We start from the raw sequence: 14,160 nt of genomic DNA on the forward strand, positions 1-14,160 counted from the left end.
GGACAACAGACACATGAAAAAATGCTCAATATCACTAATTATCAAAGAAATGCAAATCAAAACTACAATGAGATATCACCTCACACCAGTCAGAATGGCCATCATTCAAAAGTCCATGAACAACAAATGCTGGAGACGGTGTGGAGAAAAGGGGACCCTTTACACTGTTGGTAGGAATGTAGTTTGGTGCAACTATTATGGAAAACAGTATGGAGGTTCCTCCAAAAACTAAAAATAGACTTACCATATGACCCAGCAATCCCACTCCTGGGCATATATCCAGAGAGAAGTCTAATTTGAAAAGATCCATCACCCCAATGTTCATAGTAGCACTGAATACAATAGCCAAGATATGGAAATAAACTAAATGTCCATTAACAGATGACTGGATAAAGAAGTCATGGTATATTTATACAATGGAATTCCACTCAGCCATAAAAAAGAATAAAATAATGTCACTTGCCGCAACATGGACGGACCTGGAGATTGTCATTCTAAGTGAAGTAAGCCAGAAAGAGAAAGAAAAATACCATATGATATCACTCTGTGTGGAATCTAGAAAGAAAAGAAAAAAAGAAGACACAAATGAACTTATCTACAAAACAGAAACAGACTCACAGACATAATAAATAAACTTATGGTTAGCAAGGGGGAAAGGGGGTGAGAAGAGATAAATTGGGAGTTTGACATTTACAAATACTAACTACTATATATAAAGTAGATAAACAAGTTTCTTCTGTATAGCATAGGAAACTATATTCAGTATCTTGCAGTAACCTATAATGAAAATGAATACATGTATGTATATGTATGACTGAAATATTATGCTGTACATCAGAAATTGATACATTGTAAACTGACTATAAAAAAAGATAAAATCTTAAAAAAAAAGAACAAACCCAAACCAAACCAAAACAAAAGAACACAATACTTACTTAAAGGGTTTCTAGGAGGACTGGGGACAATGGAAACGGAGTGCCCAGGCTGTAGAAGATCTTAAATAAATAGGGTTATTGTTATGGTGAGTCCTTGGTGTTAAACAACAGTAGCATTGTTGCTTAGGGCTCCCAACGCCATATAATCAAACTGACATTATATTCTTGAGTTCAGGGGACAATTGGCTACTCTTTTGGAGGAGCAGTAAATGTCAAAGGCTGATAGCTGTTGACATCCCCAAGGTGCGAGAGAGCCAGACTCGAGGTTACAGTGTGTCCTGCCTTTGACAGACCAATGAAGCACGTCTTCAGAATGGCATTTTGTTGGCTATTCCTGAGGTGGCTTAGGTGGCCATCTAAGGTGGCTTAAAAATCCGGAAATAACACACGCAGGGGAAAAACCAGTGCAATAATAACACATTTTCCTTCCTTACTGTTAGCTTCCTTGTTTTTTCTTTCTCTGATTCAGTGAATACCAACACAAGGATTATTAAATCTCCTGACATTTTCGTTTTCTTCCAAGAATGTATCTTCATGTCTGAGTAATTGTCATCACCTCCCCTGATGAGGGGGGGAAGAATGGGTACGTTCTGTGAGTCACGTCCACTGATTTTCAGGCCAAAGTTTCCCAGCATTCAGTGGAAGGCCGAGTCGTGTGGCGGAAAAAGTGGTAGCTGAGAACTCAGGACACTTGGATTTGGTCTCCATCACCATTTCTGTCTGAATCTCTGTAAAAGGGGCCGATGGTTCTGCTTTAGTTTCCTCGTTTGTAAAGTGCATCAAGTCTGGCCTTGGGTATAAGCAAGCTTCGTTCGCACACCTTATAAGCGGTGACCCAAAAAGGACCCCGGCTTGAGCGCATAACTGGACTCCGCCCGGGTTGCGCCCGCGCTGGGCAGGCGGCTGCGGCGCCGCGTGGGGAACTGCGAGTTGCGCGCGCAGCGCCTCCGCCGCCTCCCGAATCCAGCGCCCCCGTTGCTAGGGGGACTGGGGCGACGCGCTTTCCGGCCCAGTCGTGGCGCGGCGCGGCGCGGCGCGGCACAGCTGTCATGGCGGAGGCCGCCTGGAGCACTGACACCGGAGAGGCCGTGTATCGCTCCCGGGACCCCGTGCGCAACCTCCGCCTCCGGTAGTCGCATTGCCTCAGAGCTCCGTGCTTTTATGCTCTCAGATAATTGGAGCCTGAACTACAGTTCTCGGTTGTTCAGGACCCCTACTTCCGTTTGCAATCCTGACCTCTGCCCGGTCTGCCCGGGTCTCTCTCACTACCCGGAACCCTCTTCACTCACAGCTTCCAGACCCACCCTTTAAGGACCTTTCCTTTCCCACATTCCTCGGAGCCCTGTGTCCCCAGTGTACTTTCTCATCCTTACTCTTCTCTTTAGGACCCCGTGCCCCACTCACCTCCCTTTCTGTTGCCTTAGCCCTCCCCTCTACTGTGTTTTGTTTCCCCCGTTTTTGCTCTGTGTTTATCTCCTGGTTGTGTGTCTTGTAACGGGTATTTTGGGCTTCTCTTTCCCTGGCAGAGTCCACCTGCAAAGAATCACATCAAGCAACTACCTCCATTACCAGCCTGCTGCCCAGCCCGGAAAGGACCTCATAGACTTGGCCACTTTTAGGCCTCACCCAACCGCCAGTGGGTGTATGGTGGTGATGTGGCCCCTTGGGGATCTGGGGAAGGGCCTAGGGTGAGGTTACCTCTTAAGACAAAGTAGACCCAGGTCTGTAGTCTGAGGAAAGGCATAAAGAGGTTGGGTTTCTTGTCCAAGGTCACTTGGCTGGTAAGTGTTGAAGCCAGGATTTGATCCCAGGCAGCTTAAACTACATTATGTTGCATAAAAATTGAATAAGTGTAATTCCTGCCATCAAGATACTGATCTGAATTGTGGTCAAATGTAGTGAAATAGCAAATACCATACTTTAGATATATTATAAATTTGCCTGTCAACCTAAATACCATTTGTGGCATTTTTTTTTTCGAAGAAAGAATGCTCCAGGCTTGAACTACACTTATAAACCCTTTTCAAAACAATTTACAAATGGGGGTCTGCTTGGGAAATGTATATATTAACATCATTTTTACTCTTGCAGTTTTCCTTACCTGGGAAGCCAGAAAAGTGAGCAAGAAAGGACATTGTGTTCATGTTAGGTCACGTCTCTCTCTGCTTTTGTTGTCTGTTCAGAAATATTTCTGAGCAAGAGTGTGAGCTGGTGGGTTGTGAAGCATGTATCTTTGAAGACGGCATACTCAGCCAGGAGTATATGTATTAGGTTTGGTTCTTTTAAAAAATCAGTTCTTTGCAGGGAGGGTACAGCCCATGCTTAGCGTGTATGAGATCCTGGGTTTGATTCCCAGTACCTCCATTAAAAAAAAAAAAAAAAAGAAAATGGGCAAAGGATATGAATGTACAATCCAAAAAGAATAAATACTAACTGCAGACAAGATTTTAAATGAAAGTTATTCACCTTTCCTTTTCTTTACTAATACTTAGTCTCTTAAGGTTACAGTGTTTGATTCTAGGTATATGGTTTCAGGAATAGTAAAGATAAAAACATCACAGTTTTTTTCTAGCAAATATTGACAGTTGGGATTGAGGAAGAGCCATTCAGCCTATTTCTAAATTTCAGTGCCTCACACTGAGTTAGAATAAATAATTCCTGGAAGGCATGACTTCCATTTATCCAGATTAGTGATTAAGACTTCTTGGGTCCTAATCTTGGCTTCCACACATATCCACAGCATCTCTAGAGTGAGTCTAGGGTGAGTGCTTAATAAACCAGTGAGTTCCAACAGGTTTTGTGGCAAATGTAAGAGCAGGGACTTTGGCTATAACCAACTACAGAGCAAGAAGTGGTGCTGGTTTGGCTCAAACAATTGACTCTCTGTTGTCTTTGGAGGTGGACACCGCCCAGATGAAGATGAAGAGGAGGAGGCTGTGATTGGGTGGCAAGAGAAGCTCTTTAGCCAGGTGAGCCAGTGCCACGTGTCTGCTCAGTCTACCTCCACCCGGTCCACCTCCCACCTGGCTGGTAGCTGGGAAAGATTCTTGATCCATATCGCCAAACTAATTTCCAGAAGGTTGTAGCAGTTTTATACTTCCCACTGCTGTATTCATGGGGTCAGTGTAACATTATGCCTGCCACTACCCAGTTTTGTGATCCTGGCTAAGGCACTTTCCACCTCTGGGCCACAGAAAGAATTACTGTTTTGCTCTGTCAATTCTGTAACAGTAGAGTTGAATTAGACTATCACTCTGGTTCCTTTTAGCTCTAATCTCCTTTGGATCCCCTGTCCTCCATTAGTTTAGACAAATGAGAGTTGGTTGTGAAAACATGTTGGATTGCATCATCTCTATAGAGCTGATTTGACCAGTTATAGGAAAAAAATTTGACCTATTCTTAGTAGATCTCTGTTTCCTTGTGACCTCAGTTTGAAGTAGATCTGTATCAAAATGAAGCAGCCTGCCAGAGTCCTTTGGATCATCAGTACCATCAAGAGATTCTGAAGCTGGAGGATTCGGATGGCAGGAAGAACCGACGAATCTTTACTTACACTGACTCTGACAGATTCACCAACTTGGAGAAGGTATTGTTCTTTTCCCAAGTCCCATAGCTCCCTTAACCTTTGCCTCCCCTAGCTTTCTGGCCCCACTGTGTGTTAAGACAGAAGCCTGTTCAGGGGAGATGGAGACCCTGTCTAGGAGCCACCGTGTGCCGCTGGCAGCCAGGCCAGAGTAGGTGGGCACAGTCCGCAGGTGCTGTGGCTGCAGCTCCCTGCTCCACCTGCTGGAGGGACTTGGGGAGCCAGCAGTGTCTCTATTTTTATTTTGGTTTATTTTTAATTTTTCACCACAATTCAGCAGCTGCTTCTCAATACCCCCAAGACCAAAATAGACAAAGATTGTGTTTGTACAAAGCACAGTTGGGCCAAGAAACTCATCTCAGAAAGGGACTTTTCCCCTCTGTTTAAAGCAAGTTTGAGACTCTGAGTCACAAGAGACCATTTAGCAGGGAGATGGTGGCAGGTCTCCTGCCAAACTCAGCCTTTTGAATATGGCTGACTGCCAGAGGTACATGGCATCGTGGTGAGATGAGCTTGCAGTGTGGACTTCCCTGTCAAGCCACTTGCCCAAAAGGGTCCTGGAGATCATTTAAAGTGTCCATAGAAATGTGGCAGTATCTCTAATGCTAGACTTGCAGACTGCAAATTGGGAGAAACGGCCACTGGGCTTGACTTCCTCCATGCATCGTGAGATCAGACAGGTGGGTGGAATCTAGAACCATATAGATCAAATTCAACATGGATTCAGCCAAAACTGAATATATATGAGTTTTAAGAGGAATTCAGTACAGCACAGGGAATGGCTTATGTCCTCATTTTGCCTGTGACGACATGCCCTCGGGGACTTCAGTTTTACCTTTTCTTCAGTCACTGCATGGTGTATTCTTTTCAGTGAGATTTCAGACTCCTTGAGGGAGAGTAGAGCATGTATTTTCTGATTTTTGTCTGTGACCTTGTAGATTTCTGCAAGGAGCAGGTGTTAAGTGAACATTTTTGAAAGGTTGATGCTTTTATTAAGAAAGCTGTGGGTTGGTAGATATAAAGTTTGGGTTGTCTGTTTTGGTAAAGAAAAGAAAATTACAGTGAAGTGTTCATTACCCATGTGCGGATTCTCTACAGAACACTTGTATTACATGTGGCATCTTCCAGCTACCTAGTGAATGTCAACGTCTAGCAGGCAGACTCACCCAACTCTTTGGTGGTATGTGCTTAGAGACTGCAAGCTCATTTTAATATTAGCACAAATAAATTCATTTCTGAAGGGTAGGATGCTGCTGAAATCTTAGGGCAAACCAAGGCTTGGTTGGACTCTCCTTTGGGTTGTCCCCTCCATTAGCATGTGTAACTGTGAGGTGGCTGTGCCTCTTAGGGTCGGGCCTCGGGTGAGGTTTCAGAAGGAAGACTTCCCTCCAGGTGCTTGGTCCCATGTGGCCCTGACCAGATGGCTTACACAGGGCTGCCCTGTTTTCCCAGCACTGTCAGAAAATGACCACCGCAGCCAGCGAGATGCCATCCTTCTTGGTCGAGCGAATGGCAAACGTCAGGCGGCGCCGGCAAGACAGGCGAGGGATGTGAGTACCAGCGTGGATGGCGGCTGGGGGGCCTTTGTGGTCCTTCCACGCCAGTGTTCTCGGTCTGCCTACCGACTCAAGTGTCCCATTCTACGGAGGCCCCCACCCTGGTGTGCTCCCCTATGTTCCTCCTTCAGGCTCTTCTTGGGGGGCCAGGGGAGTGACCCTTCCTGTGGTGTCTCCCAGGGAGGGTGGCATCCTTAAGTCCCGAATCGTCACCTGGGAGCCCTCAGAAGAGTTTGTGAGGAACAACCATGTCATCAACACCCCTCTTCAGACAATGTACATCATGGCAGACCTGGGGCCCTATGGAAAGTGAGTGCAGCCCCTCGTGGCCCGGCTCAGACCCTCATCCTTCCTCCTTTCCCTGCCCGTCACCCCCCTTTACAGTCATCTCAGGTATATGGGAGGGAGGCATTTTTTTCTTCTTTTTTCTCTTTGGAAGAAGGTATTTTACCACGATAATTCTCACTACAGCTTCTGTCCTCTCTGACGTGGGCTAGATACCTCTTCCTCTTTCCCTGGAGGTGGGACCAGTGATTTTGAACCCTGGTGTGGATTCCCTGGTTTCTAGGCTTGGCTATAAGAAGTATGAACACGTCCTCTGTACTCTGAAGGTGGATAGCAATGGTGTGATCGCAGTAAAACCTGACTTCACTGGCCTCAAAGGACCCTACAGGTGAGAAGAAGAGGAAGGGGACAGTGGACACCAGCACTCCTTTCCTTGTCTTCCCTTCTTGCCCCTGGTTGAGGAGAATCTCAGAAAGCCCTTCGTCTGTTCTAACTCTTAAATTCCTGGCCGGGGGTTCATATTCTCTTCCAGGCCATAGACCCTTAGGACGCTAGGCATCCTGTTCTCAGAAAATGTGCAGCTACACTGATTTGAAAGTGATGACTTCAGCAGTGTAGTTCAGTGAAAATAATTCTCTGCGCTGCTGCACACAGAGACTGACCCAGACGGAGCACGATGGGCTTGGCCAGGGCTTTTCCTCCGGGCTGACCTCTTCTGTCTTAGAGTAACAGAACCGTAACTCGGCTCATCCCCGGGCTGGGTCTGCAGGACCCCATCTCCTGTCATCAGAGTTAGCCCTTTTGTGGCTTCGACTTTACAGAATCGAGACAGAGGGGGAGAAGCCGGAGCTGTGGAAGTACACGATTGACAACGTGTCGTCCCTCGCACAGCCTGAGGAGGAGGAGCGGGAGCAGCGTGTGTTCAAGGACGTAAGAGCTGGTTCGTCCCAAGTACCAGAGAGCGGGGAGTGAGGCCACGTCCAAGGCTGAGGTCTGCAGCTGCGAGGTCTCGCTCTTAACGGCCCCTCCTGACTTAGGAAGCACTGCTGACATCTCACATACCCGCTTTTGATCCTGTTGTAAGATCATCATAATAATGACCATTTACTTGAGCATTTACCATGCTCCGCGCGAGGCCCTTCACATGCTTTAGTTCATTTAGACTGTACCACAGCCCTCTGCGGTGAATACTTTTATTGTTACCATTTTATAAATGAGGAAATGGAGACTGAGAAGCAGCTAAGCGTTCTGCCCAAGGTCACGTAAGCGCGAGAGCCAGGCTGGTCCCAGACCCGCGGACTCCACACCCTCCGGGCCTCATGGAGACAAAGCTGGCAGCAGCTGGGATGCTCAGGCCTCCGGCTCTTGGTGGCAGTTCCCACTCCTGCTGCTTGCCTCCCTCCCGTTTGGAACTGAACCCCGGTCTGGCTGGGGTCGCCTCTCGAGTTCTGGTTTGGTTTGTCTCCTCAGCTGTATGGCCGCCACAAGGAGTACCTCAGCAGCCTCGTGGGCACCGACTTTGAGACGGTGAGGAGCCCGGCGTCCTGTAGCCCCAGCCCCGCTGGCGGGTGTGTTCAGCTGGAGTGTTCTGATCATCACTGAGTGTTGTCTTCTCCTCAAGGCCCCCAAGACATACTCCTCAGTGTAAAAAGGAAGTAAAAAATAGCATGTGGAGTATAATCCTTGTTACGTTTTAAAAACATTGCATGTTGATCTAGAACTGTTAACCTGTAGAAGAAGGTCCCAAAGGGGACACACACTGTGGGTGACTTTCTCTGGGGAGTGGGCGGGTTGGAAGACGGCAGATGGCTGTTGTGTGATGAGAGGGTTAAATTAGGAATGTTTACTTTTTATTCTCTAAACTTAGGTACTTTTGAGTTCTTATCAGTGGCAGTGTATTTATTTATTACTTTATAATTAATTTTATAAATATAGGAAGGAAAAATGTCTTCCTTACTCTTCATGTCGCTATTCTTCCTAAGTGCCCCGTAGAGATGGGCTGTCATTTTTGTTTGTCAAATAGTTTGGCTCTTAAAAAACAAAACAGAATAGTGCGAGTCAGTTATTCTGTGGTCCTACTCTGTGTCTTACTGCAAGAGTTCCATTTCTAGATCTGGAAACAAGGATGAAATTACCCAGTGGTCTCCCTCTCTCTCTCTAACAGATGAACTTTCATTATTTTTTACATTGCATTAACATCAGATGTGCAGTGTTAAAAAGTTGGATAAGATAGATACACAAGTGATGAGAAAAGGAAACTGCCTAGTTCCTGGACCGCAGCCCTTTACGGGGAGCAGGGCTCTCTAGTTCTCACTATATGGCAAAAGGCAGCTGTGGATGCTTCTCTCAGCTCTTCTCGAAAATACTCATACTTTGTTGCCCTCCCCACCATTCAAATTAGGTCCTTTCCCCACTGTGTTACATGTTTTAGAAATGGAGGGAACAGATCTGTGGAGAAGTGGCTGGTAGGGCGGAGGCATGACAGTCATACACGTGGGTCTGACGTCCAGCTTCAGGTCTCCCAGGGGTTTGCCCACGGGCTGGAGGAGGGGTGCCGGCGCCCTCAGACCTCCTGACCTGTTCCCACTTCTCTCTGCCTCAGACCGTCCCCGGTGCCCTGCGGCTCTTTGTAAATGGAGAGGTAGGTAAGTTTCTTACCAGACGGAGATCCCTTGATGCTCGGCCAGGGCAGGATGGAGCTGTGGAGTGAGCCGCCCCGCCCCAGTGGACGCCTTGGGTTGTCCACAGCACTTGGGAGGCTCAGGCGTGAGTCCTTCCTGGAGACAGAGTTCCTGGCTCTCGAGGGACTTATTTTTTCAAGTGTGTGGGCCCTTCAGGACTGGGTCGGGTGCTAAGGGTGATAGGAAAATAAGCTGAAACCGTTTCCTGTTTTCTTAGTTTCAGCCCAAGGCTATGAGTATGACAATCTCTACGTGCACTTCTTTGTGGAACTGCCAACTACTAGTAAGTAATGTTCCTAAGTCTCTCTTTTTGTACCCATTCTGACAGTTTTCCAGAGGCATTCAGTCAGGCTCCCTTCCCGACTCCTCCACTAAAATTGTCACTGTTCTTTTCAAGGTCATAGATCACTTCCAAGATATGAATCCTGTGGTGACGTCTGCTTTCACCCTGCTTGTCTCTCAGAAGCATTTGCCACAGCCCACTTTCCTCGCTGGAACCCTCCTCTTGGCTTCTGGCTCCATGCTCCTCCCTTCTCTCATTGGTGGCTCAGAGGCCTCCTTGGCTGTTTCCTCATCTTCTGTTGACCTCAAATTATTAGCATATCCAAGGCCGGGCCTGGCCTTCTGTTACTCTCTCCCTCTCCAGTCTTTCTAGGTCTTTCTAGGTGGCTTCATCCATCCCATGGCTTCAATACTGCTTGTATGTCTCAGACTCCCAGATTCTCTGTAGCCTTAGCCTCTCCCCTGAACTCTAGACTCCTGTACAATTACTTCTTTGTCATTTCTGCTTAACATGACCAAGAGAACTCATAATTCCTCCTCTTGCCTCAAACCCACCCTCATTGTCTTCCCCCACTTAGCAGAATGGCGTTGTCATCTACGTAGTAGCTGATGCCAGAAGCCTAGGAAGCATCCTTGATTCCTCACTTTCTCTGGCTCCCTGCATCCGGTCACTTTACCACCAGTTCCTGTCAGTTCTGTCTCCAGAAGATGTCCTGAATCATCTATCTTCTCGAGCATCCTGGACCAAACCACCAAGCATCTCTTGCTTAGACCAAAGCATTTAGTTTCTAACTTACCCTCTTGCTTCCTGTCTTGCTCCGGAGAGGAACAGTTCATTTGCCGCATATATCATTGCCACATTGAGCATTTTTCAGTTGTCTCTCTTGAACTTAAAACCCCACAGCTTCCCTTCTCACTTAAAGCAGAATCCAAACTCCATTCCCTGAAGGCGCTGGCCCCTGCCTCTCTCTCCCTTACAACATTCTAGTCATGCTTGCTTTCTCTTCTTGAACGTGCCAAGTTCATTCCCACCTGTGGCCTTTTCAGGACCGTTTCTTTTGTCTGAAACCTTTTGTGTCACATCTTTGCATGACTGGTTCTGCTTGAGTTTAGGCTTCAGTCTAAGTGTCCTCTCTGAGTGGTGTCCCTCCCTACCTGGTCTAAATGAGCATCCAAGTCACTCAGTCCCTTCACCCTGTTTCATTTTTAGTTTAGCATTTAGTACCACCTAATCGTCTCTTATTGGTTGGTTTGTTGTCTGCACCACCTCTCCTCCACCCCCAGCTAGAAGGTTAGCATCATGAGAGATAGGAAGCTTTTCTGTCTGGTCACCAAGATGTCCCCAGTGACTGGTCACAGCACATAGCAGACACGCAGTACGTGCTAAATGGAGGATTTGTTGCATGAATGAATGGATAACAGAACTTTGTCTTTTTCTCAACTCCTTGCTCTCCTCCCAGGTAAACTTACTACGTGTGGTCTTTTGCTTTCAGATTGGTCGAGCCCAGTGTTCCAGCAGCTCTCAGGAATCACACAGACCTGTGCCACCAAGTCCCTGGGAATGGTATAAGCAACGAAGGGGGGGCGCCTGGGAGGAGCAGGACTCCTGGGATGGCATCTGACGAGCATCAGGCTGAACAGGGGAAGGTTCCACTATTGGGTCTGGCCCTTCGCTGTGGGCTCTGCAGGGCTGCCTCGTCCAGGGTCCTCTCTACCTTTTTGAAAATGGTCACAGCTTGGATTTGGGTGTCCCTTCACCTCTCAGCCTCTTACTTCCTACCTGGGGTGATAGTTTATCTTTTCCCCTTGTGGGGGTGACCTTGTCACTGGCCACAGGGAAAACAAATTCCCAGTGAGGGCCTGTCCACCCCATGACACCGAGTATAAAATAATATTCCTCTCTTTTAGGATAAGGTGGCTTACTTCTCCTACCCATTCACATTTGAGGCCTCCTTCCTCCACGAGGATGAATCTGCTGGTGAGTGGCCCGGCAGGTCCCTGGCCGTGGGTCTCCGCAGGCCGGGCCATCTCCCGGGGAGGCCTCCTGTGACCTGGCTGCTGCTCCCACTCGTGCAGGTGCCCTCCCGGAGTGGCCCGTGCTCTACTGTGAGGTCCGCTCGCTCGACTTCTGGCAGAGGTATCGCGTGGAAGGCTACGGGGCTGTGGTGCTGCCCGCCACCCCAGGTGACCTTTGTCCCTGCCCTCCATGTGGCCTACGTGCCCTCGCTCCCAGAAACAAGACTAGCACTTCAGAAGATTTGGCCGCTTCCCGTGAGAAGTAGGGATGATTGGGAATTGGAAGCACTTAACTCGCACGATTCCTTGCTCCTTTGGAGGAGATTCCCCTTCTCCATTAGAGACAGCCGGGTGAAGGGACAGCTAACTGAGAAGTTGAGCAGCTCTGGTCTCCGCTCCCAGCAACTCTTGATTTGACTCCTGGCCTTGAGGGGGGCACTGCATGGGAAGTGGGCTACTGGCGGGTGCGTATTGAGTAGATCAGAAGCCCTTTTGAAGTAACAGCCCTGCCTTCTGTTGTGCGCCAGGCATTGTGCTAAGTGCTTCTCGTTTCATTCTCCCCACCACTCGGTGAGGTGTCGGTGTTGCTATTATTTCCATTTTGCTAGATGAGGAGACTGGGGTTCAGAGAGGTCGAGAAACTTGACCTGGTGCACAGGTAATAGCTGGCAGAGCAGAAATTGGAATTCTGATTGATTTCCAAATGGGGACCCTAAACCACCATGATGACCTTCACCAGAGGCCAGGTCGTCACCAGGCCAGGTGTTTTACTGGTGGCGAGGCCCGTGTCGTTGCTGGGGAGTCAGCGAGGGGGCGCGTGCCCATCCCCGCCATGGCGCCATTCTCCTCTTCCCGCACAGGCGCACACACCCTGAGAGTCTCCACGTGGAGGCCCCTGGAGCTCGGCACCGTGGCTGAGCTGAGGAGGTTTTTCATTGGCGGCTCTCTGGAGCTGGAGGACCTTTCCTACGTGCGGATACCAGGAACCTTCAAGGTGACTTTTGTCTCTGGGGAGACTTCATGCTGGGAACTTATGTCCCTGTTTCTTCTGGAAAAGGTGGAACCGGGGTTAAGGCCTATTGCCCATTGCTTCATTATTGCTTAGTCCCTTCCTTCCTGTGGCTTCAGCTGGAAGTCTTGACCGTATCTTAAACCAGGTACAGACATCCACACGCTATCCTAGGAGAGCTGTGGAAAACAGTGCACTTAGAGATTTCCCCTGGTCCCTGTCAGAATAACCAGCCCCTCCTTCCAGCCCATCCTTGAGGCTTCCAGAATCAGAGGGTTGGCAGGCAGCCTACAAGACTGCTGGTACTCAAAGGAGGTTGGAATGTGCCCTGATTTACAGTTGGGAGCCCAATGTTAGCCTTGAGGTGATGGAGTCTGGGTGTTGGAATGAAGTTTCCCCAACAGAACTGTTCTCCCCAAGAATGGGAATAAGAATGGGAGTGAGGCCAGCATGGTGCCTGGGGTCTAGAAGCCAACAGAAACCTGACGCTAACTGGATGCCGCAGGGGGAGCGTCTGAGCCGCTTTGGACTCCGCACAGAGACCACAGGCATTGTCACCTTCCGCCTGCACTGTCTGCAGCAGTCCAGGTGAGTGGTCCTGGCCCTCTGCCTTGGGGCTCTTCATCCCACGGGCTGGAGAGCAGCCGTGGCCATGTGGCGGGCTCCCCTGCAGGGCCTTCATGGAGTCAAGTTCCCTGCGGAAGAGGATGCGGAGTGTGTTGGACCGTCTGGAGGGTTTCAGCCAGCAGAGTTCCATTCACAATGTGCTGGGTAGGCTCCCCCTCCCCCAGCCAGCCACCCAGCATCCACATGGGCCCATTTCCCGCCACCATGGCAGCTGACTCCTGTGTCTGCTTCCCTCGCAGAGGCCTTCCGTCGAGCCCGGCGCCGCATGCAGGAGGCCCGAGAAAGCCTTCCCCAGGACCTAGTGAGCCCCTCGGGAGCCATGGTCCGCTAGCTCGCTGCAGCCCTGGCCTTCCACAGAACAACAAGATGAGTGGTAGCCAAGGCCATGCCCTCCCGCCTCTTCATCTTTCTGATTAGAGATCGTGATGCCCTGCTGAAAGCTGGCATCACTGAGAGAATCCCGGGCCTGCCCCCCTGCCTCGTCTCCAGCTGCCTCGTCTTCAAAGCTGTAGACCCCGGGGCCCCCATGTGGTCCCCTTCTTCATATGTCAGACACTGCAAGTGGGCATCACAAGGCAGGCTTTTTGGTTTGAGGGCAGTTTGGGGGTGGGCCCAGAGTTCATTCTGTCCTCGACTCAGCCTCCTTCCGTCCTGTCTCACAGCCTCAGTGGCAGAGCTGCGGTGCCTTCCGCTCCACACCTGCTTTATGAACGGAGGCTCGAGAAGGAAGGCAGGCGAGAGAGGTCTTACAGTCCCGGCCCGGAGTCCAGCTCCTCTTCCCAGGGTAGCCTCCCCCACTACCGGGAGCTAGCTACATTTGCGATAGAACTTATTTCTGGAGTAAATGAAGGCTGAAGGCAGTGCCCAGTCCTTTCTGCTAGCTGGCTGGTATCTTTTATTGTGTTTTTTTTACATAAAGACTTTTTATACTGACTGATGTTCTGTCGCCTGATTTCCTGTTCAGGTCGCTGGCGTGGCTGGGGTATTCTCCTTAATGCCAAGGCCCCCATGCCACTGCCCTTCCCAGTCCCTGCCTTTTGTATTCCAGAGTGTTTCTTTTGATTCTCTAAACTCAGCCCCCGGGAGAGGCTCAGAGGCTAGTGCCAACTGTGTCTTGGCAGCACTCCTCTTAAACATCTGGAGCAAAGCATGGGACTGAGGTCATGCCCTCCCCAGCCCAACGCAG

The 14,160-nt window shown here is 49.3% G+C and overlaps 1 protein-coding gene across 4 annotated transcripts; it reads left to right on the forward strand.

The window, feature by feature from the left end:
- Window positions 1-1,912: 1,912 nt before the first annotated feature.
- MKS1 (MKS transition zone complex subunit 1) lies at window positions 1,913-13,911 on the forward strand. Of its 4 annotated transcripts, XM_032498422.1 has the most exons (18): window positions 1,913-2,064; window positions 2,462-2,571; window positions 3,834-3,904; window positions 4,366-4,521; window positions 5,971-6,068; window positions 6,255-6,383; window positions 6,643-6,747; window positions 7,181-7,289; window positions 7,830-7,886; window positions 8,962-9,004; window positions 9,258-9,323; window positions 10,816-10,886; window positions 11,231-11,300; window positions 11,399-11,506; window positions 12,199-12,332; window positions 12,853-12,935; window positions 13,021-13,118; window positions 13,214-13,911. In XM_032498422.1, exons 1-18 carry the CDS (start codon window positions 1,985-1,987, stop codon window positions 13,303-13,305), a joined length of 1,680 nt encoding a protein of 559 aa, XP_032354313.1. In that variant the 5' UTR covers window positions 1,913-1,984; the 3' UTR covers window positions 13,306-13,911. The 4 variants fall into 4 exon arrangements, 3 of the variants coding, with proteins under 3 accessions (XP_032354313.1, XP_032354315.1, XP_032354314.1); XR_004326614.1 differs by lacking the exon at window positions 13,214-13,911 and having other exon boundaries at window positions 12,752-12,935; window positions 13,021-13,086; XM_032498424.1 differs by lacking the exon at window positions 12,853-12,935.
- The last annotated feature ends 249 nt before the right edge of the window (window positions 13,912-14,160 follow it).

The sequence above is a fragment of the Camelus ferus genome, chromosome 16 (assembly GCF_009834535.1).
Source record: "Camelus ferus isolate YT-003-E chromosome 16, BCGSAC_Cfer_1.0, whole genome shotgun sequence".
NCBI lineage: Eukaryota > Metazoa > Chordata > Mammalia > Artiodactyla > Camelidae > Camelus > Camelus ferus.